The following is a 21,243-nucleotide window of genomic DNA, read 5'->3' on the forward strand; positions in this document are numbered from 1 at the left end:
AGAAACACGCGTAGAAATACGAAAGCAGTCTTTGTGAGCATTCCCTTTATGACAGTGGCAAAGAAAATAGTCGTTTTTCTTAATGCGTGAAAAAGTGTAAAACGGGGAATGGAAAGCTAATTCGCCGACTGACGGGCCGGTGGCGTTTGGTTGTTTTTATGCTCTCGCCGAAAATTACTTGCATGCGAAATGAATAGCAACAGTTCAAGGTTAGCGCTTGCGTTGTCTTGTTCGACCCTCCCTTGCGTCTTAAGAACTGTACCAGTTTGGTCATGAGCAACCAACTTAGCAGCGATCCTGAACCGCAAAAGATACATAAGTCATTTTAACTGGGCTCTCGATAATCATATCCTGAACGTTATAAAAAGTTAACGATTGGTGTCTGGTGCATTTGACACCGTTTTTTTTTATCCATAGCTCGTTGTACTGTCCTCGAAATGCAAAATTTCTTCTATTTAAAATCTTGCCTGAATTTTTGAATGATGATGGGCCTTATTGTATCTAATGTTGTACAGTACACGAGTCATCTTTCTTTTCACATGTTTGTGTGCTGGTAACAGATGCTGCCGCTGTGCCAAATTGGGTGCTGCGGGCCAGTCAAGCTGCCAGCGGGCAGCTTTTACTTGCAGCTCCCCTGGCAAATAAATTGATTTGGTTTGATTTGAATTTTATGTTCTTTTTTTTCTGGGGATAACGAAGGCTGCTTTTCTTATCTTGAGTGTGGATGAGAAGCTAATCATATTTTTGCGACCTGTGAGGTTGTTCGGTGTTCCATTCTTTGCAATACAGAAAGCGCAACTGCAGTAGCGACAAGAATGGAACTATAGGTTGTAAGTACTCCTGTCGCAAACTCTCAGAGGAAATGCACGCTTGCATGATATCCACACAAAGTGTGGCTATCGAGCATTTGGGCTTTTTTTTTTTTTCCTTGCCGCAAGGATATATATGCGCTCATTACGGCTGCCTGACCAAGTTTATTCTGTTCTGGACCGTCTACTAGCCCCGCGGCTATCGGTCCAAATATTCTTTATGTATTTCGTTTCCTACAAATAAAGATCACTGATTGATTGATTGATATCAAACTTATGAAATATTTAATTGAGGAGAAAAATGCGTCGCTGAAGAATTAATTTCTAGCTGCTGTTCGCCTAGATGAACACAAACCTGACGTAGATTGCAGCATTGAGTTGAGTGCAGCATAAACACTGAAAACAAATGGAAGCGGGGACAAGTATCGTCGCTTGGACGATCTAGTGACGGTGACGGCATTTAACAATGGCCGCATCTAACAGCTCAAAGGTATGCCTTATTTACCGCCATTGTGCTCGTATTGTCAATGAAAACGTAGGATTAAGGTTATGAACTTTAAGCATTTCGTTACCAGCTGTCCCTTGATTGTAGACTTGTGATTGATTGGGAGATTAACTAAGGGCATGGTGACTATTTTGAATTCCTCCATAACATCAATCAATCAATCAATCAATCAATCAATCAATCAATCAATCAATCAATCAATCAATCAATCAATCAATCAATCAATCAATCAATCAATCAATCAATCAATCAATCAATCAATCAATCAATCTTTTTATTGCCTTTGAAAAAGAGGAGTACGGGAATAAAAGCAGCAACAACTTGCCTCTTACAAATGAGCGTCAAAGCACAGTAAAACCTCGCCCAAATAACAAATCAGAGTCAGGTTGAAAAAAAAAAGGAAAAAAAAAAACAGTTCAGGGTAATTTGCCTATTAGTATTAGCAGGAATTAATATTTTGCTAGGCTTTCTGAAACCTTAAGAGCTGCAACATTCATTTTGCTTTGATAAATAGGGATGAAAAATCGCTTCTGTATTTATGCGGCCCAGTCATGTAGTTATGCGGGCACAAGGGACGTTATTCATATACATAAATCCTGCACCCCTGCTGTACTGGGATGAATAGTCAAAACCTCTGCGCCAATTGCCTCTCAAAAGAGGTCCCTCAACCAATGCCGTCAGTCGATCTTAGTGATGCCGTGGTTAAACCAATTAAGTCGTGGATGCATTCTCCTTTCATCTGTCACATCCTTCAACGTCACGGTACCCCTACACTCGCGGACAGCTTTCTGTGGTTGTTCAGTGGAAGTTGGGGAGGGAAGGAACGGAGACACGCCTTTGCCACCGTGCCGTAACGTATATTGTTCGGAGTAGAGGCGCAGTGGGAAAAAGAGGGAGTTGGAAAGACGACGTGACGGGGACAAAGTCATCATCTTCCCTTTTCTGCATGGCCTTCTCTTAGGGCCGCAGAATGTCGTCCAACAGAATCAGAATAGAACTAAACTCCAGAATAGAATGTTGAGGTTTTTATACGCTGTTTGAAAATAAATCCTTCGGCCGTTATAAACCTATAGGTACCGTCACGAAGAACGCAGTGTGGCTAACATTCCGATGCACTCACCGTCCTTTGTGCCTCGCAGTTGACGCACACCGTGCCCTTCTGCCGCCCGTAGGAAGCGTAGACTTCGTGGTCGCAATTGTCGAGGTTTTTCACCTTGGTCACCTCGATGTGGCCGTGTTCCTCTTCGTGCACAATGTACAAGGTGTCGCAGGGGCCGTGCAGGCCATCCTGCATGAGTAAAAAAACAACAACATAAGGGTTATAAATTACTTGCGATCCGATTCCAAAGTCTCGACAGGGTTTGCCCATCAGCCACTAAATGCACGTGTGGCATTTAAGTCTGGGATCGGTTCTATTAGAGATCCGGTTTCGTTGCGCTGTGCATGTGGCGGTGAGTTTCCTTCCTGTGAATGCAATGCTTGCTATTAATGCGGCGTCGTTGTCATTATAGCACACCAGGTGACGTCATACTTGACATTGATAAAATTCGTCATGCTGAGTGATTGGTGAGGGCGGAGTGACATCGCCTATAGATACTGTCACGACAGCTGCCATGTTGATTTGAGAGATTGCATCTGAGAGTAATGACGACTTCCGAGAAGTCATGAGTACCCCTCCCCGGAAGCGCGCCATATAGGAATGACAATATGATGGTCTGCATGGAAGACATGCCTACGTCACACCTCATTACTGGTGAGAGTAACCTGTCTAAAACAGCGCACATAAAACACGAAAACACAGAGGAGAGCAGGAGACTAGCTCAAGTTTCGACATTAGTGAGAGCAACCGACTAAACCAGCACACTCCACAAAAGGTTCCTGTATTTACCACTCCTGTTGCTGCTGATTAAATAAGCGCTGTAGGAAGGATAAACGCTCTGTAATTTTTTTCATGTGTCATATAGGGTGAAACTTGCACATGGCCGGTGATGCATGCTTGGCCGAGGAATCCGGATAGGTGATTTTGACTAAGGTCGACGCGAACACATAATTTTATTGCACCACGACCCGAAACAAAGCAATGATGTCACTTACCGGCAGGAATAAATATTCCGACTGTTGCACTTATGATGCAATGCACAAGTGGAAGTGATAGGCGCAAATTAACTGCCGTATGAGTAGCGCTGTAGGAGCGGGAAAATTTGAGCGGTTAGCAGAGGTCGAGAAAGCGTATGACACAGGGAGGGTGTTTTTTTAATAACTTTTTTTAAAGGCAGTCTTTTTCGTGTATTCTTTTCACCCGCGTATACCTAGTGAAAAAACAAAAACAAAATAAAAAGATGACAGAGCCGTGTCAGAAATACGATAAATTATTTTGTAGCTTTGTCGTAGTCAGGAATTTGTGCACTTCTGCTTTACTTTCCTGCAGTATTTCTTTCTTTTAACAACACAAAATTCTCGTGTTATTACAGAAATTTCTTTTGTCACGACACGTTCACCGTTAAAAACAACACAGAAATTCAGTTGTGACAACAGAATACTCTGAAGTTTTTGCCGACTGGGGTTTTCTTTTTTCTGGGTCATGATGTAATATATAGACCTTCTTCCAAAGCGTCCAATATCTGCCAAGCTTATAACCAGGTTGGTGTTCTTTCATACTGTTCTGCCTTCACCATTTCGGGCTTTTTGATAACTGTGCGTTTATATACTAATGTGGTCTATGTTTAGGAAAAGGGAGTGTTTTCTCAGTGATGTACGTGTAGTAAATATTACGCTTACTTAATTACAGCTTGCTCTAGGCGATTTGGCACTTTTTAATGAAGTTACTGAGGTAGTTAACCAAGTTCTTTAGTTATCTAAGGCAGCATATGCCCCTTTATGCCGATCAGTGCGCAGAACTTCTGGCAAATAATTATTTGACAGCTCTCTGCTGCTGTGGCTTATAGCGGTAAGGGCTTGACTGATGAGCCCTAGGGCGTGGGTTCAATGCCGGCCTTTGAGGCGGCGTTTTGATGAAGGCTAAGTGAAAGACACTTGTGTACAGCGTGATGCACACACACACACACACACACACACACACACACACACACACACACACACACACACACACACACACACACACACACACACACACACACACACACACACACACACACACACACACACACACACACACACACACACACACACACACACACACACACACACACACACACACACACACACACACACACACACACACGCACACGCACACGCACACGCACACGCACACGCACGCACGCACGCACGCACACACACACACACACACACACACACACACACACACACACACACACACACACACACACACACACACACACACACACACACACACACACACACACACACACACACGCACACGCACACGCACACGCACACGCACAAACACACAAACAAACAAACACACAAACACACAAACACACAAACACATAAACACATAAACACACACACACAAACAAACACACAAACACATAAACACACACAAATAAATAGAATAAATAAATCAGTGAAGAATGAATGACTGAATGAATCTCGGTGCACGTTACAGAAACCTAGGTAGTTGAAATCGACCCTTGGGTCGAATAATAATAATAATAATAATAATAATAATAATAATAATAATAATAATAATAATAATAATAATAATAATAATAATAATAATAATAATAATAATAATAATAATAATAATAATAATAATAATAATAATATAGCCAATATATCGGTTTAAGCTTCTTAAACCTTATGTACTGTACCAAATAGGGCTTTGTTTATTTATTATGTTCTTCAGCCGTGCACAATGTTGCAGTATCTCACTATTGCGAAGGTATAGGAAAGTTAATGGTGGGAGAGATGACTGCTGTATACATTTTCTACCTGGTTACTTTCTCTGCCACCTACCTCCTTGACGTGGTACCCATTGTCTCCGTGGTGCTCGTGGCGTCCCTTGACGAGGTCCAGTTGGAAGAGAGACAGGACGCCCTTTTTCACGTTCCTTACCCACAGGGGCTCATCCTTGCCGATGTCGATTTCTTCGATCTGCGGTTTATCGAGAGAGACATTGCCTATTTAATGATTAGGCTTACTGCCGAAAAGGTTTTTGTTACTACAGAGACGGTACAACAACTTTAGGTCAGGTGTGATTAAACAAAATAGAATTTTCTCAGGAGAGGTTTTGGTACATCAGTATTTCTGCTGCAACATCATGATTATTGAAATTGTGTTGACTGCGCGAAAACGTAGGACAACAGGAAGAAACACATACGACACTTAGAAGCGCAGACTGCCAACTTTATTCTTCGAGGAAATGCAAGGCGTATTTAAGCGCTCTCTGCTACGTGCAAAATCATCATGCATCATGATTATCTTTTGCTCGTTACACAATCGGGTTATTATTTTCTCTACGAAAAATATTAAGCTAACTGCCACTAGATTAGTTACGACTTGTTTTCGTCGATGGAACCACATTAAACACCGAAGCAACATGATAAATGAAAAACACTCTGCTAGCGTATTTTACACAAACAACTCTAGTTTTTGTTAAACACGTATGCTGTTATCATTGATATAAATCGGCAAGACTAAGGAAAACAGCATCTCCAAATGAGCTCAGCTATTTTTTGCTTAGCGCCGGCGTCAACAAATTCACTCCAGCGTATTTCCTAAGCATTTATTTTCAGACGACTCGGTCTGCATTTTTTTGTGGCCCTAGACGCAAAGGGCGCTGGTGAAGCTTTGTATAGTTTTCGTCCCTTACGATATTCTATTCGTCTTTTTGAAACAGATATGCTTTGTGGGGTAACTGACTGCTTGGCAGATCTGCATGCTTACAACACAGGGGAGTAATGTCTCTCAGCTGTACCTTTTACTTCGGCGAGCTGTGCACTTCGTCCCGTACTGTGATGAGGTCTTCTTTGACACTTTGCCCGCGTGCATGTCTATATATGTATACCCTCCCGCTGTCGAAACTTTCCACTCGGACCCATGTTTTGTCAATTAAAACAGCTTCATAATCCGGACGTGGCCCTTCATAAATCGAGTGCTTCGCTCAAGATTCGACCGCGCAACTGTGTGCTGCTTCTAGCAATTATAATAGGAAATACTGCGCATTTCAGCAGTGGGCGGAACACAGTACCTTTCCTTCGTCGAACTTGGCCGCGAAGGGGTGCTCCAGTGTACCCGCTAAGTGGTCGTTCGAAGCATAGTTGAAATCATGGTGAGAAACGTCGATGTTTTCAGAGTCGAACGACTCCGCTTCAAAGTTGGCGATCTGGAAAAACAAAAGGAAGAATCGCGGGAGCTCACATGTTTTGCCGTGTAGCTTCTGTGGGGTTACTTTTTGCCTAAAAGAGCCAAAATTTCGAGAAAAACCGGATCCCGGCAAGTGCTTGTTGTGCAAGTATTCTGCACTGAACGAATCAAATGAGTGGTGAAATGTTTATAGTTAAAACTAGTGACCTGCTGAGTAAAAAGCTCTGCCCATCGGATTTTCTTTTCAACCCCTGACGTCGGCTAACAGGATTTTGTTTACAAAAGCACTATTCCTAAATAGGGTGGTGGATAGATGGAGTAAGGGATGAATGGCGGATGGATAGAGAATAGATGAATTGATGAACAGACGGTTACTAGATGGATAGACGGAAGAAAGGAATCAGGAAAGAAAGAAAGAAAGAAAGAAAGAAAGAAAGAAAGAAAGAAAGAAAGAAAGAAAGAAAGAAAGAAAGAAAGAAAGAAAGAAAGAAAGAAAGAAAGAAAGAAGGAAAGAAAGAAAGAAAGAAAGAAAGGGGAAGAAGGACGGACGGACGGATGGACGGACATCTGAAGGGACGGGATCAATGGATGATGGACGTTAAGACCGCCCTCTGTAAAGCCGAGTGGTGGTGAGAGCCACCGTGGTTGGTGTCCTTTTATATTTTCTGAAAAATAGCAAAACTTTATAGCATTTTCGAGAAATTCTCCTTTTAAGTACCAATTCTGCTGACTTCTTCGCTGCACCCAGTTTGTTATCCTCGACTAGTATCTTTTAGGCCACTAGACAGTGTTTCATCCGCATCCACCAATCCTGCAAAGGTCCAGTTTTTGATTGTCACCCAGCTAGGACCAAAGAATATAAACTTTAAGAGGAGGAAGGGGGGAGGGGTTATCCTTGAGTAAAACAGCAGTTTAAATGCCCTTCACAAAAACAAATTTTTTTTAAATTCTTATTTACACATCAAGAATTTACAGAATGCCAATCATTTACCGCTTCACTGAGGGTCCGCATTACCTTTTACGTGAAATTCAATGGGACCTTAGAGCTAAAATCACCACTAAAGAGCTGTAAAAAAAGCAGTAAGGAAAAACAACTCGTTAGCGTATTATAAAATTAAAAAGAAGGAACAGAATGAGCAGTTCCACTTGTGGTGCTGTTGGAGCTGCACATCCCTGGTGCAGCACTCTTATCACAGTTGCATCGCTTCGAAGCTTGGAATGTATAAACGTGCTTGGTTTGCTACTTTCTCGGGAACCAAACCTGTAACGCTATGAACATGCAAGGCTGTGTACAACAGTCTGTTTAAATATTCGAATCTTGCATTGGGCCTCCTTGACGTAGGGCACAACATGCATGAACACTCTTGTGACAGTTACCTTGAAGACGGTGTGTCCTGCCTTGGGCTGGACAAATACCTTGCAGCGGAAGGCCAGGCCAGATGAGTGAAACGGCTTTTCGGGGTTACCGATGTGCAGCGTGCCCTTCTGTCTGTACACGTACTCCTTTCCAACCTCGAAGCCTGAGTAAAACGCGTCGCCATCATTCGTCATTCCGTCTACTGGTAGACAAAGGCCTCTCCGACTGACCCATCTCATCCGTCCACCTAACTTTGTGCCCTTCTTTAAGGCCACCATTTGTCGGTTCATGACTAGCATCTTCAATGTGTCATGAGTGCTTGTCGTCATGAACTGACAACTAAAAAAAAAAGTCGTCCCTGCGCCTGAACTCGAACCACCGTCCTCCCTATCCGAGCCGAGTGCGCTAAGCACTAGATGACGCCGATTGTTTCTCTTTATTGCGTGGTAAAACTTCCGAGGAGCAGATACTAAAACATCTAGTGCCTCAACTCACTGGGTTGCATAATGCAAGCCCGCTAAAACCCAGTAATCCCCCCCCCCCCCCCCCTAACAAATGTCAAAATTCAGAGACAAACACAAGCATCGAGATGCCGTAGCCAACTAAGCGGCTTTTCCAGGGCAGTATACAATTTGAATTTTAATTTCGATTTGTTTACTTTCCACGTATACACGGTGAGGGTCGAAGGAACGTGACCATAATGCTCCTTGTCAAGCGTGAGAACACTGGAGGGCCGTTGCGGAATATAAACAAATAAAAACTTGAAAAAGAAACAGGAAATAAAGTAGAAAAGTTGCAGGAATAAAAATAAAAATAAAAATGACTTGTCTAATGTCACAACAACAGCAGCAACAACGCTCACGCTTTCTCATTTCTTTAGCGCAGGCTCTGCAGTGGCCTCAAAATTTTTATTGTTAATTTTGCTTGTGTATATGAATCACGGAACTTGCATTTAAGAATCGACCTTTTCTTTGAAATCCTGCCCCCAAATCATGATTTCGGAGCACACTCTGTTTACCATGAACTACCATTGACGGTTTTCATTTTGTTGGACTATTCCGTATTCATTCTAGCTTCCTGATTTCTCCTATGATATCAACAATTCGCATTCGTTCTCGAATGGCGTTTGAACTGGGCTAAAAAAGGATTGTTGCCTTCCTCGTGCCGATTAAATGACGCGCACTTTAGGAGAAATGCCAGCGGTTACCTCTGTCAAATTGAGAACAGTGTGAAAGTACAGGAAATTTCAGTTCCAGCCCTATATTTGGCCCTATTTTGGAGTTGCCGCGTCAAATGGCGAATGTTTAACCATGGCCTCCGAAATCAGCTCCGGTGCAAATGGATGTTTGATCGCGGAGGCCACGTGTTAGTGGTGTCATCTGGGAGCCACCGCGTGAAGTGGCGTTTCTTTTACCTTACTTAAGTCTGGCTCTAACGAGCGGAAACACTCGCCGCGGTGGTTTCGCTCGTTAGAGCCAGATTAAGATGTTAAGACCCAGGTTAAGTTGCTCGGCTACCGAACCAGAATACTTCGATTTGAACCCTACCGGCTAGAATTCGCTACAATGTTCTTTTTTTTTTTTTTAATGTGAAAGCCCTGCAAGAGGTCATGGTCATTCACTGTTCAGTCATGGGCTCCATCACTATGAAACGTTGACTTGCAAACTCGAAAAATTAGCGTGGTGAAGACGGTGTACCGGAGCGAGTTCGAATTACCCGCGCGAGGCCACATGATTGTGACCTCACGAAACAGCTCAGCCGATGAGCGAATGAGTGCTTTCGCACTGAAACCTCGCACTCTAAGGACTTTCTTCGTCGTCAAGGTGCTTATGTTTAATTGGTGGCCGGCTTCCTCGAAACTCATTTTATATTTTCGCTTGAAACGGTGCCAGGAAGCATCAATGAGAAGAGGGTGTATACGTTTAAAAGTGACCGAAACACCGCTACGAACTGTAGTCTGCCGTTATTGTTCATTTCTGTCAGGTAGGAACGAGGTCTAAAATAAAAGCAAATTGTAGAAAATGCAATTATGCAGAATAACTAACTTGCAGCGTATTGTTGAGCGTCAGTAAAACTAAGTACGTTGAAAGGCTTGCCGTGGTGCTAAAACTTTTATGTCCAACAGATGCAGGATAGGCGTCAGCCTATCCGCCTGGAGTCCTTGGAACCGGGCTGTCGGATTAGACCTAGCTGAATTTCAGGATGTGAGCTCAACAGTCGAGTCGCCCAAAATCCTTCTGTTTCGGTCTATTGCTTTATACTTGGGATTTCTGAACACACCCATATCACATGTACTAGATCCGCCCTATTCCCGATCTATCTGAGAATTGTTCCGGGTATCACTGGCTATAAGGGTAGCTGGATTCGGAAAAGTCCTTGTTTGTAAGCGCTTCCAGATGCTTTCTTGGATCTTATTTAGTGTTCTATCTGCCAGTTGGTATTATAACCTGTTTAGCCCATAGTGATCTGTAATATCTTTGTAGCTGACTAGCCTGTCCTTGCTTAGAGTGTACTGAGGGCCAGAGCCTACCCGGAAGGTGAGGCCGCGGGCAAGTTTATGAGCTCCCTTAGTTTACTGAAGCTGGGAGTGGGCTGGGGCCCATATTAGCCGGAATATTATGTCATCTCGACATGTTTCTGGTATCCTTTTTATATGTGGAGCGACCCTTCCTTTAGAGAAAATTGCATATTGCTGTTTTTGATCCCTTGCGAGGCAAAAGAGAGACATTAAATGATATTCTTTCGCTGGCTTGAAACGAGTGATACGTGCGAAATCCACATCAAAATGTTTCGAAAACTGGGTTCAAAACCAAGCTATAGTCTAGACTGGTCGCTCGCTGTGCCTTCTACAGAGAATTAAATATTCCTGGATCATGTGGGATTGCTAGGAATCGAGCTGAAGTTGAGTTGTACAATCGGCACCCGTATAATAAATGGCGAAAAAAAAAAGTTGACTTTGCTGTGGCATTCCTCATAGCTTTATCTTTACGAAACCGAGGTGGTGCTTATAACATAGCATAATATGGTATGATATGGGATCTAACGTCTGACGTGGGCATAGTGTCAAGAAGGTGCCCAGTAAACATGAAATGCGTACTAAAGAGAGCTTCAGATAGATTTAGACCGCATGGTTATTTTATAACCTGCTCTGACATCGTCCAAAAAAACAAAACGATGTCAGAGCGCTTAACTATCTTTCTGTCCTTCTGACATCGTGTAGACGCCAGGCACCTATCCAAAATGCAGTCTGCACGACAGATAGGAATATCGTCAGCAAAATCTTTAACATTCGGTTGTTGCATGAGATCAACGAAAACAAAAAGGTGCCGGACGACTAGACGAAGACGACAAATAAAACGACCATTTAGCTCGAGAATCGCTCATGCGCAGAAGAGAAATACGTCAGATAACTTTGTTAAAACTGACGTCAGAGATTTTCACTTGTTCATTGTACTCAGGAGGGGAGGTGGAGGGAGGAGAAAAACATCACCAAAGATTGTGTGCTCACCAGAGACGGCCACGACGAGAAGCGTTAGCCAGAGGACCCTCATGACGAACATTTAGGATCCGCTCTCCATTCCGACAGGAGCCCTGCAAATGCGAGTGAACTTGTAAAAGCCCTTAAATTCCTTTTGACCTCGTCGGCGCTGCGGTCGCTTGTGAAAGCGAGATGGCGCGTTACTGAAGTAGGTGGCCTGATACGGGCTCTTACAGTCGTTTAGAGCAAAACGAAAGAGCAGAGACAAAAAGCAGGCGCCGTTTCGTTTTTTATTTCGGGCTAAGAAATCTTCAGAAACGGTCGGCTGCCGCGTCCGATTCCAGTTTCAGTGATTGCGGCCTTGGCGAGGCCTTTTGATAGCTCACTGCAGACAGCCTAGTCCTCGTGGTGTCTCCTTGCGACAAGGATGCTCAAATGGTGCGTTTGACTACACTGTGGAACAGCTGAGGTTTGAGTCTACGTGCTCGATATTTTGGCACTTGGCAAGATACCAACGGCAGACGCAAAATTACCCCTGTAGCTTGTAACGGACGCGTATTCTATTACACGATAAATATCTGTAGTACTTCAAAAACAAGGCTGTTTCTTGTGTAAAAATGAGCAGAAAAACAAAGTTGTCTTTCATCTTGATAGCTAGAGGCGAAGTTAAAAAAAAGTTTGCGGCATGTATAAGCAGCTGCCGAGCTGTTATTGCGCGTATACACGGATAAGCGCACATGACAGCTTGTTTTTGTGTTTCAAGTGGCATATGATTTGATTCGTATATTAGTGAATCGCCTGATATCAGACACACACAGCAAATAAATGAGAACTGAAGAAGTCGTAAAGGTTGAAGGGGGAGTACTGAAAATGATATCCAATGAGAGGCTGTACACACGCAGCCGTAACATATGCTATGCCCGAAAATTTGCTAAGAATCTTGTAAACAGCGGTCCTGCAAATAGACGCAGTATCTATTAGAGTTTAACACTAGACTACAATTTGGTTGAATATTATCTATCACTGATTGTTAACCCATTTACCTTTTCTTTAAAGTACATCGAATGTATATATCTGAAATTTTGTACGAAAGAGAAGCTATACTAGTCGTTTCACAACCTGGCAAAATTATTACCTTTAAGAAAAAAAATAGATCCAATGTATTTCTTTTTTCTTTGACATAAAACCACCACTCATGATTGTATTTGTGTCATAATATTGAAAACTGACCTCAGTACATTTATTTTTTCTGATACTGAAATGACCTCAGGAGGAAGGTGTTTTACTTGATGGCTGGGCTTGATAGCATTTACAGTATTAACAGAAAAGTTGCTCAATGGCTGTTTAGAAGTGAATTGGATTAGAAAGAAGGATTATGCTAGCAGGAAGATAGTTCTAGTCGATGGCTGTCCATACAAAAAAATTAGGTGGGGCTTAGCTTTAGTTAAGCCCGGTAGGTTGCGAAAGCAATAATAGCATGGCTACGCTATAGTTCAGCTCGTAGTGTAGCCAATTGTGGTGTACCATGTTGACCGTACGATTAATACAGGGAACACTTTGGAGTTTAGTATTGTTTGGCTTTATTGTTTATACCTATGAAGACACTTCGGTGATCACTGAAGCAGTGAGACTTTGTCTCCACACGCGTAATCGCATAGCCATCAGACTGTAGAGGCGAACCTTCTGGTCTTTAAGGCTCGCTCGACACGTTCTACACACCACAGCACTTCTCACAGTCTCTTCATCCGATTCTGGATAAGATAGGTGAAGAGTAGGATACATGAGCTCGCTTAACGGTGTCAAGCAGTCTTTATGCCTTAGGCGATCACACACCGAGCACACACTTCCGGAAGGGTTATTCGTGAATCGTCTATGAAATTCACGCGTAGCCGAGTCAAATTCACTAACGGTTCTCGCATACTCTGAACGTCGTTGCTAAGTCCCCCGTTGACACAGTGAAACCAACCTTCACAAGTGACGCTTCCCGTCTCTTTTTCAAACGTACAGCTCGTTTTTGCGGCGTCTCTTCTGCGTGCCGTTTCCTCCGGGTCTCGTTATACTTACTTCTCGAGCAGCACGACCAACACGCTCCTTTTCAAGCCGTTGTTGCCGTTCTTTTTCTGTTCTTAAGGCGTCGTTGCCGCCTTGTTGCATGCCAACGTTCTTGACTGCTGCGTGAACACGTCGACAAAGAGTCTTCACTGTTCAAATCGTCCATGACAATGTCGTTTTTCTTCTCTTCCTCTCAATTTTGAGAGAAGAGGTGACAGCAGCACCTCCACTCGGTAGCAGCGCGGCTCCAGCTGCAGCGTGCCGTGCCTGCCTACCGCCGCCACCACCCGACGATTCGACTTGGTAGCCCATCTCTCGCAGCTGGTATGACGTCACAGCCATCACGTGACTACGCCATGGCTACGCGAAGGGCTGAAAGTGGGAGTAGTATTGCTTTCGCAAAAAAAAAAAAAAGGAGTTGAGAATCGTCACATTACAAAGCACTTCAGGGCTGCAGAATGTTCTTGGTTCCTGACTTTGTGGGGCCTCAAGTACGCATGTGACAAAAGGCTTACTAACTGTGCTCGAGGGCACTGGTATGATGGACACCCTCCAAGATAGCTGTGTGGGTGCGCAAGTGTTATGCATGACTAAATTCTGTTTCACTTTATTTCCCCTTTTCTTTTTATCCTCTTCAGTATGCCAGCAAACATTATTTGCAATATTTAAAATGCCTGTCTTTCTCTCTTCAGTCCGGTTCATGTAGAGGCATTGATTGAACTATGAGCGAAATTTGTTTTATTACGTTTCATAGTTTCTTAGAAAAAGGTACCCGAAACTCGAGTAATATAGTCTTAATAAACTTGATCAAGCCTCTGAAAACTCTCTTTTTACTTGACTTAATCACGAGAAAGGATAACAAAGCTGCTTTCGAAGTCACAAATGGCGAGAAGTAATTTATATTCTTAAATCTAACGGAATGTTTTATCAGGAGGTTAGCTCTTTTAGAAGTAGATAATATGTCAAACAAGATAACGAAATCACATTTAAAGTCTCACTATTCCGTTCGACTTCATTGTTTAAACTCACCAAAAACGTTTTTGAATTCGCAAACATCGAGGTATAATGTACGGCCTGAATGTTAATAAATTGCTGTATCAAACTTCGATAACTATAACAATCGGTTTTTATTACCTTTAGAGACTGTCTGCTGGGTTCGTTTCCCTCGTTAACCGTTCTGCGCCCCACTCGCGTCTCGGATCCAGCGATCACGTGTTATGTTTCACTTCAGTCTGAGACTGAAATAATCGTGTAATGCATGCGCAGTCTTGGTCAAAAGTCCTAAAGCCAAATGGTTTTTGTCTGAGCCGCGAAGTGAAGGCGTCGCGGCACGGTTAAAACCTGAAGGGCCATGGAATGTTGTGAGTTAGCTCCTTGCTGTGACAAGAATCCATTTTCCGCCATTTTAAAGGCCATTTGGCCTCAATGATTCCGTCACGGCTCTATTTTACGGCTAAGACGAAAATCGTTTGCCTTCAGAACTTTTGACCAAGGGTGTACAAGCTTGCCGATAGACTGCGAAATTACGCACATACATTTTACTTAAGTCAGGAAATTCTTTGAAACCTAGCGTGAATATTGTGAGTGTTCCCCAGACACTTTAATAACTCTTTTCCTTTGGATGTTTCAACTTCCATTCGAACAGCAGCTCCGCTTTCCAACCGTTGGGATGTTCCGGGAAACAGTTAATCTTATGGAAAAGTATATGAAGCGCCTTTTATTCATTTTCGAAGTTTAAGCATTGGTTTCACACATTTGTTGATCAATTACATCATCTCAGGAAGTTCTTTGCTTTGAGAACACCTTAAATGAACAACACACAGAGCCAAGGCAACACAATACACGCACATTCAGCCTCACCGCTTAGCCGTGTTTTTCCGGTTCCGCTTCGGTCTGCTTGTTTACACTAATGGAATTAGTGAAAATTGACAGTTGGAAGTCTCACGCGATTTGAATTTACGTGACAATAATAACGTATCCTGACTTGGCTGGGAAAAGAAGCGGGAAAACAAATTATTATCGTTTTTGTGGCACCGCCTTGCGGTGGCCAAGAGTGTAGGTATGGCAGCATTTTGAGGCGAACTGCCGAGCTTTGGAACATAAGAGACGCTGGTACAATAGACAATGGAAGATCTCCAGGCCAATTTTACATATCCCACTGCGCATGCGTGAGCTAACCGGTAGTATCGAAGCCGCCATATTGGCAGTGGTACTTCGCGGCGCTGTTTGCATGACTGCGATGCATTCTACTTGTCACTTTAAAGACTTTTGACCCGCTCGCCTTTTGTCGTGGCATTAATGATGCTTATAGCTTTAGGAGCCGGAAGCTTCTCAAAGGTGTGGTGCAAACTTTAACCGGCGAAATGCAGGAAGCGATTTAAAGCTGCTTAGACGGAAGAGTACGCGGCATGACCGCGGAGGGCACACTGCCAGTGTCATATGAGTCTTCCCGTTTAATATGCAACAGCTCGGCCGCCTCTTTTGGGAATGTTTCAGCAAAGCATGCTTGCGCATGCTGACAGAATTGCGTCACCAGAGAATGTTTGCATTCCTTGTCATGTTATTTTTCTTCTTACTTTTGTGGCTCCAACACGGGCATTTACCTTTATCACAAAGCTTTTGTTGTCGCATTACTTAGTCATACTTGTCTCACTTGTAGTGTGCACATATTTTTCAAATAGTCACCGAAGAAAAAAAATACGTATTGCACTGGCTACTCGAACTTCGCAACAAATATTTACAAAATGCTCGAGAACATGAGGACGGATTCGATTCGCTTCGAACAACTCACAACATACACTTCCTGATTCGCTCGTGAAATCCAATAGGATGTTCGGATAGTTACTGAAGATTATTCAATATTCACTCACACCTGCATATTACTATTATTACCCAATTTCTTCTCAGAAGCGTACTGTGTTTACTTTGGTGTTGTTTGCCTTGTCCGTATACTGGACATATTTGGTTACCAACGTCCATCAACATTGGCTGCAAACGGTCTGTATCACGTTCAAGAGCTCGTGTTTACTGCAGACTTAGAGCGACAGCAGTTTCACGTTTCCCATCTGGTTCTTCGTGTTTAACGCTTCAGTGTACTTTAAAGAACCCCAGGTAGTGAAAAACTCCGCCGGGGTGGCGCAGTGGTTACGGCGCTCGACTACTGTTCCTAAGGATGCGAGATCGAATCCCGTCCTTGGTGGCCGCTTTTCCATGAAGGAAAAATACAAGGCGCCCGTGTGTTGTGCGATGTCAGTGCATGTTAATGAACTCCAGGTGGTCGAAATTTCCGGAGTCCTTCACTACGGCGTCTCTCACAGCCAGAGTCGCTTTGGGAGGCTAAACCCCACAAACCAAACCAACCAACCAACCAGGTAGTAAAAATTCATCCGGAGCATGTCACAACTGCGCCTTTCGTAGCCTATGTTTCTTTAGGTCTGCAAACTGACCTCCACCTGTACCTAAAAGCTGGCTAGTACAGTCTATGTAATTGAGTCTCACCATTCAAATGAAGATAAAACGCTATCTAAAATAAAGTCCTACCAGTCGCTTTTTATTTTCCGCGATTTTTCCTTTTAGAAGCCCGTATTTTGGGATCGCCGCGCTCCAAGTACTGTTATATATAATTCTAATAGTGTGTGAGAAATAGTAGTTATTGGCTAATTACAATGCAAACAATGATGCATTCAAGCTGTGCATTCCCAGCTTGTATTATTCGCGGGTTGGGGCAGGTTTTTCACTGGCTTCCAACTTATCCAACTGGCAGATGTCAGTGTGCGCAACATACAGAATCCGGTCCTTCGACGTCACATTTACAGTCGTGAGCAAAAGTGGTATACAACACTCAGCCGGTGGCGGAGGTCGAGAAAACTGCATTCCACCTTTATCTAGCAACGGCTATCTAAGCTCGAGACAACAGTAGCAGTGCATCATTTTATCCATATGCATGTGCCGATGTCTTTCTCCCTTAGCTGTCGCTAGGTGGCATTTCGATGCAGTTCATTAATGAGTGCGACATTACAACTAGCGGGGAAAAACACAAAGGACAGCGACAAAAGGTACCGATGGGACAGCACGCTAGACTTCAACTGACGTTTAATGCACACGATGCCCAACTAGCCCAACTATCTTCCACGATCATGTTCGATGCAGTTTTCTCGAGCTCTGTCACTGGCTGAGTATTGTATACCATTTTTATTCACGACTGTTCATCCGAGCGGAAGGGCAGTGTTGCGTTACAGTTATCAATGAAGAAGAATGCACTGGCCGTGTCTTCTACTTCACACTCCTCATTTATTCTTCCTCTTCTATTATGTACAGATGGCTGGTAGTAGAAGTGGGAGCTCGCGATCTGTCACCGAACTCCGTGAAATGCTTTGATGGCAGTCTATGAGGCGTCGCTTGAGGAGGATGTGCTCGGTATGATAACGTGGTGATATGAGGATGGCTCTCAGTACTCGGATGGGTGGCAGTCGGAGCTGGGCACCACGTAGCTCCTGGCGAACTCGAGCGTGCTGTTGTACAAGTGCCCGTCGGGGCCGCTCAGCTCGTGGTTCCTGTCAAGGTTGTAGTCGCCGCACAGGCCACACAGCTTGCCACGGTAGAACGGAGCCGCCTGCACAGCAGAGTTGTAATCAGTTGATTATTCGTATTTAATTACATTTTTTTCTGTCATTTTGTAATCAGTTGATTTTTTTCTAAAACAATAACGTTTCGGATAATCCAGTTCTTTTTTCTGCAAATGGTTACCGGTAAACTACCAGTCTCCGAAAAACAAGACGCTACAGGGGCGAAGCGCCCATGACGATATGATTGCGTCAGATTGTTCGCCGCCCTACGGCGCTCATGGCTGTCTGACGTGTTGAGCTCTTCCCGGTTTTCGTTCTTTGTATATTTGCAACCATGCATGGATGCTTTGTGAAATACGTCGCGCCTAGATAATGTCGGCTTTTCAGTGGCTTTACCTGCAGCGCCATTTACAGCGCCAACATCGAAGCATGGAGCTTCATAGCCTAGGCAGCACAATTCATTGGTGAAACATTGGCTCTGTGGTGGCAATGTCCGATCCAACATGGAACCAATGTACTAGCAACATATTGCCGATGTTGGGTCGATGTTGTCTGCCTCCAGGAAGAGGAAGCAGAAAGTGATATCAAGAATGCGCAAATATGAGCGGGTGCGCAAGGTGTTGGCACATTATTACACAGCCGTACTCTCCAGAGCTTACATTCAACACTTTTTAGTGTATACCGGCTGATCCCTTCACGAGGAAACATTGCAAAATCTGAAAAACGACTCTTGCTGGAAATTAGCAACGCTTAAAAAGGTTTAAACAAGCCACACTAGCTGACTGCAGTTCGAGCGAGTTTGTGTTATGGCAATAAAGTTCGAAGAAATGTCACTCGATAATAATCGATTACCGTTGCGTAACTATTCAGTTAATTTTATGGTGTTATAGGTGACTGTACTGTAATCAGTTACATTTAAGATGGAATGATTGTAATCGATTAGTTATTCATTGTGACGTATACAAGACTGCTGCAAATAGGCGACCGGAAGGCGGTTGGCTTCTGCTTGCAGCCTAACTTGCAGCAGGGCTTGCATAATCTTAGCGGATATTCCATTGCCTTCTCTTACCGTTCATACAGCAGTAGTATCGAGGTTGCAGACAGCAGCAGAAAAGCGCCCTAGCTTTGTCGTAGCAACATCGTCAATACCCCAAATCTTTTCTGGGGCATGTAAGTTTGAAAGAGCTTTGACACATGCTTTTGTCAACTGGCTGAAAAGGTTTAGCGTACTGCACACTGACCTGAACGACGAGAAAGTTTCCGCCGAATCCCACGTAGAGGCCATAGGATTCGGACACCAGAATCATATACTTCTTCCGGACTATCGTACTGATCCTGAAAAGCTCGTTGTCCTGTTCGGTGTGACTGTAGGGTCTGTCGATTTCAACGTCCACAGTGGTGCCGTCTACGCGCACGGCTACACCCGAGTCTGGGCTCCCGGGAAGCATCTCAATCTTAGTCTTGTGGATGAAGATCTTCACCTCCTGCATCAGCACGAGAGAAATAGGGTGTTTCATGTTTTAGACACGGAAAGATACGATGTGACGAAGACCGCAAAGGCTAACTGATTTCGATGTTATTCCTCTGTGAACCGTCGAATTTAATCTAGTTCTAAATGAATGATGGCCAGTGAACTAGTCGAATGATTCTAGTTCACTGGCTCAGTGTCTGTGGAGGGGCTTCTTTACCTTGGTGAGCGAAGTGTTGTTGAGGGCACGGGCTAGGATGACGAAGCGTTTGTTAGGAGAGCAGTCACGGCTGACCACTTTCCAGCAGTCCGTCTCGGGAAGTTCCACCAGTGCGTTGTCGAATGTACGCACGCTGTGTGCCTGCAGGTCACAGTACTCTGCAACATAACAATGATCACCTGATTTTTATCTGAGAAGGCAGGGAGCGGAGCCATTGTTTGTTTAAATTTCCCTCTTATCAGCCCGGAAAATGATTTGCCCTCTTTGCAGCTGATGAGGGGCTGCTTTGGTGAGGAAAAGAGATAGAACTATGATTTACTTCCTCAATGAAACAGTAGCGACTTCGCGAAATTTTACGCAGGCTGTCATTGTGAACTAATTATTCTGCCATCTGAGTGAGTGGGTTGGTAGATGCAGGTAGAGGTGCGTGAAATGGCCAACAACCAAATAAAGAAACGTGCTGGAGATCGAAGCACTGTAAAAACAATTCGAAAGTGCTGAGATGATTTTACAGGTGAAGTAGCTGTAGATTGGGTGAAACACGAAAGTCACGACGTTCATGCCAGAAACGCTGTATCGCGAGCACTCGATACATACAGTGCGTGCACATTGTTTCCAGGTTCCAAATGACATTTTGTCTAGTTTATCATGGAGTCTTGAAATACATCATGTGTGCGTATGTGTGTGTGTGTGTGCGGTATATCGTATATTTGTGTGACCCATCCAAAAATCAAATGTCCTCATCGTGACATATTATCTCTCCATCAATAAGAAAATAAATTCAGCGGGGGTGAGGGGGGGGGGGGGGGGGGTTATCTCTCTTATTACTGCTATTGCTTTCAGAAAAAAGTCTGAACATGGGCAGCCTTTCTCGACACCTTGTAACGTCTTAATTATTGGGCTACTGGGAGATTCTGCAAGCGACTGTTGCGCACACATTGGTAGGGATGGCATGCGCTTCCAGTGCGTAGCGAAACTTCGCTTCTGGAGCTTGTCACAACGAGCAATTGAGAGGGCCATGCAAAAGCAATAAAGTTCGTCACGACATATTCACGTCGCTTTGCCACCATATGTAAGGAGAACGACAGTAGCTGTGAAATGCTTGCTCAGCGAGGGAGTATTTCATTGAAACTGTGATTTACTTGAAAGCAATCTACACTGACCTAAGTGAGAAACCTGAATGTATGTCAGTTTTGATAGCTGGCAAACTTAAAGCGTTTCTGGAATACACTGCAGCCTTACTTTTTGCTGGTGCTTTTTGTAGTATTTCACTTTTATTGGAGCGTTCGTAGCGCCATATTTTTTATTGTGAATAGGAAAAACTTTGGAGTCATTGCAGAAATTTCATTGGGAGATTGCGAAAGCACTTGAGTTGCAGCGACGTTTTTGCAAACTACCTATTACCACCTATGACTAACTACATGTCACTAATAATCTGTAAATAATTTTCGTATCACTAATTAAGTGATCCCTAACTATTTCATTTACAACTAAATATTCCTA

The 21,243-nt window shown here is 43.6% G+C and overlaps 2 protein-coding genes across 3 annotated transcripts in view; both read right to left on the reverse strand.

Annotated features, from left to right (window-relative positions):
* Positions 1 to 11,608, reverse strand: part of LOC146182476 (vitellogenin-6-like) — a 49,309-nt gene extending 37,701 nt beyond the window's left edge. The window contains exons 1-5 of one of the 2 annotated variants that reach the window (XM_084577607.1): positions 11,466 to 11,608; positions 7,978 to 8,120; positions 6,485 to 6,619; positions 5,251 to 5,388; positions 2,435 to 2,602 (exon numbers count right to left, since the gene is read on the reverse strand). In XM_084577607.1, the coding sequence (XP_084433733.1) occupies positions 2,435 to 2,602; positions 5,251 to 5,388; positions 6,485 to 6,619; positions 7,978 to 8,120; positions 11,466 to 11,517 (636 nt within the window). In that variant the 5' untranslated portion in view covers positions 11,518 to 11,608. The remainder of the gene's footprint in view (positions 1 to 2,434; positions 2,603 to 5,250; positions 5,389 to 6,484; positions 6,620 to 7,977; positions 8,121 to 11,465) is intronic. The other variant, XM_084577608.1, reaches the window with a different exon arrangement.
* A 6,149-nt stretch (positions 11,609 to 17,757) lies between these two features.
* LOC146182477 (vitellogenin-6-like) overlaps positions 17,758 to 21,243 on the reverse strand; it is a 34,685-nt gene continuing 31,199 nt past the window's right edge. Inside the window, exons 23-25 of the mRNA XM_084577606.1 lie at positions 19,741 to 19,898; positions 19,294 to 19,536; positions 17,758 to 18,099 (exon numbers count right to left, since the gene is read on the reverse strand). Coding sequence (XP_084433732.1) covers positions 17,935 to 18,099; positions 19,294 to 19,536; positions 19,741 to 19,898 — 566 coding nt within the window. The 3' untranslated portion in view covers positions 17,758 to 17,934. The remainder of the gene's footprint in view (positions 18,100 to 19,293; positions 19,537 to 19,740; positions 19,899 to 21,243) is intronic.

Source organism: Amblyomma maculatum, chromosome 8, assembly GCF_055883805.1.
Source record: "Amblyomma maculatum isolate TAMU_Amacu chromosome 8, ASM5588380v1, whole genome shotgun sequence".
Taxonomy (NCBI): domain Eukaryota; kingdom Metazoa; phylum Arthropoda; class Arachnida; order Ixodida; family Ixodidae; genus Amblyomma; species Amblyomma maculatum.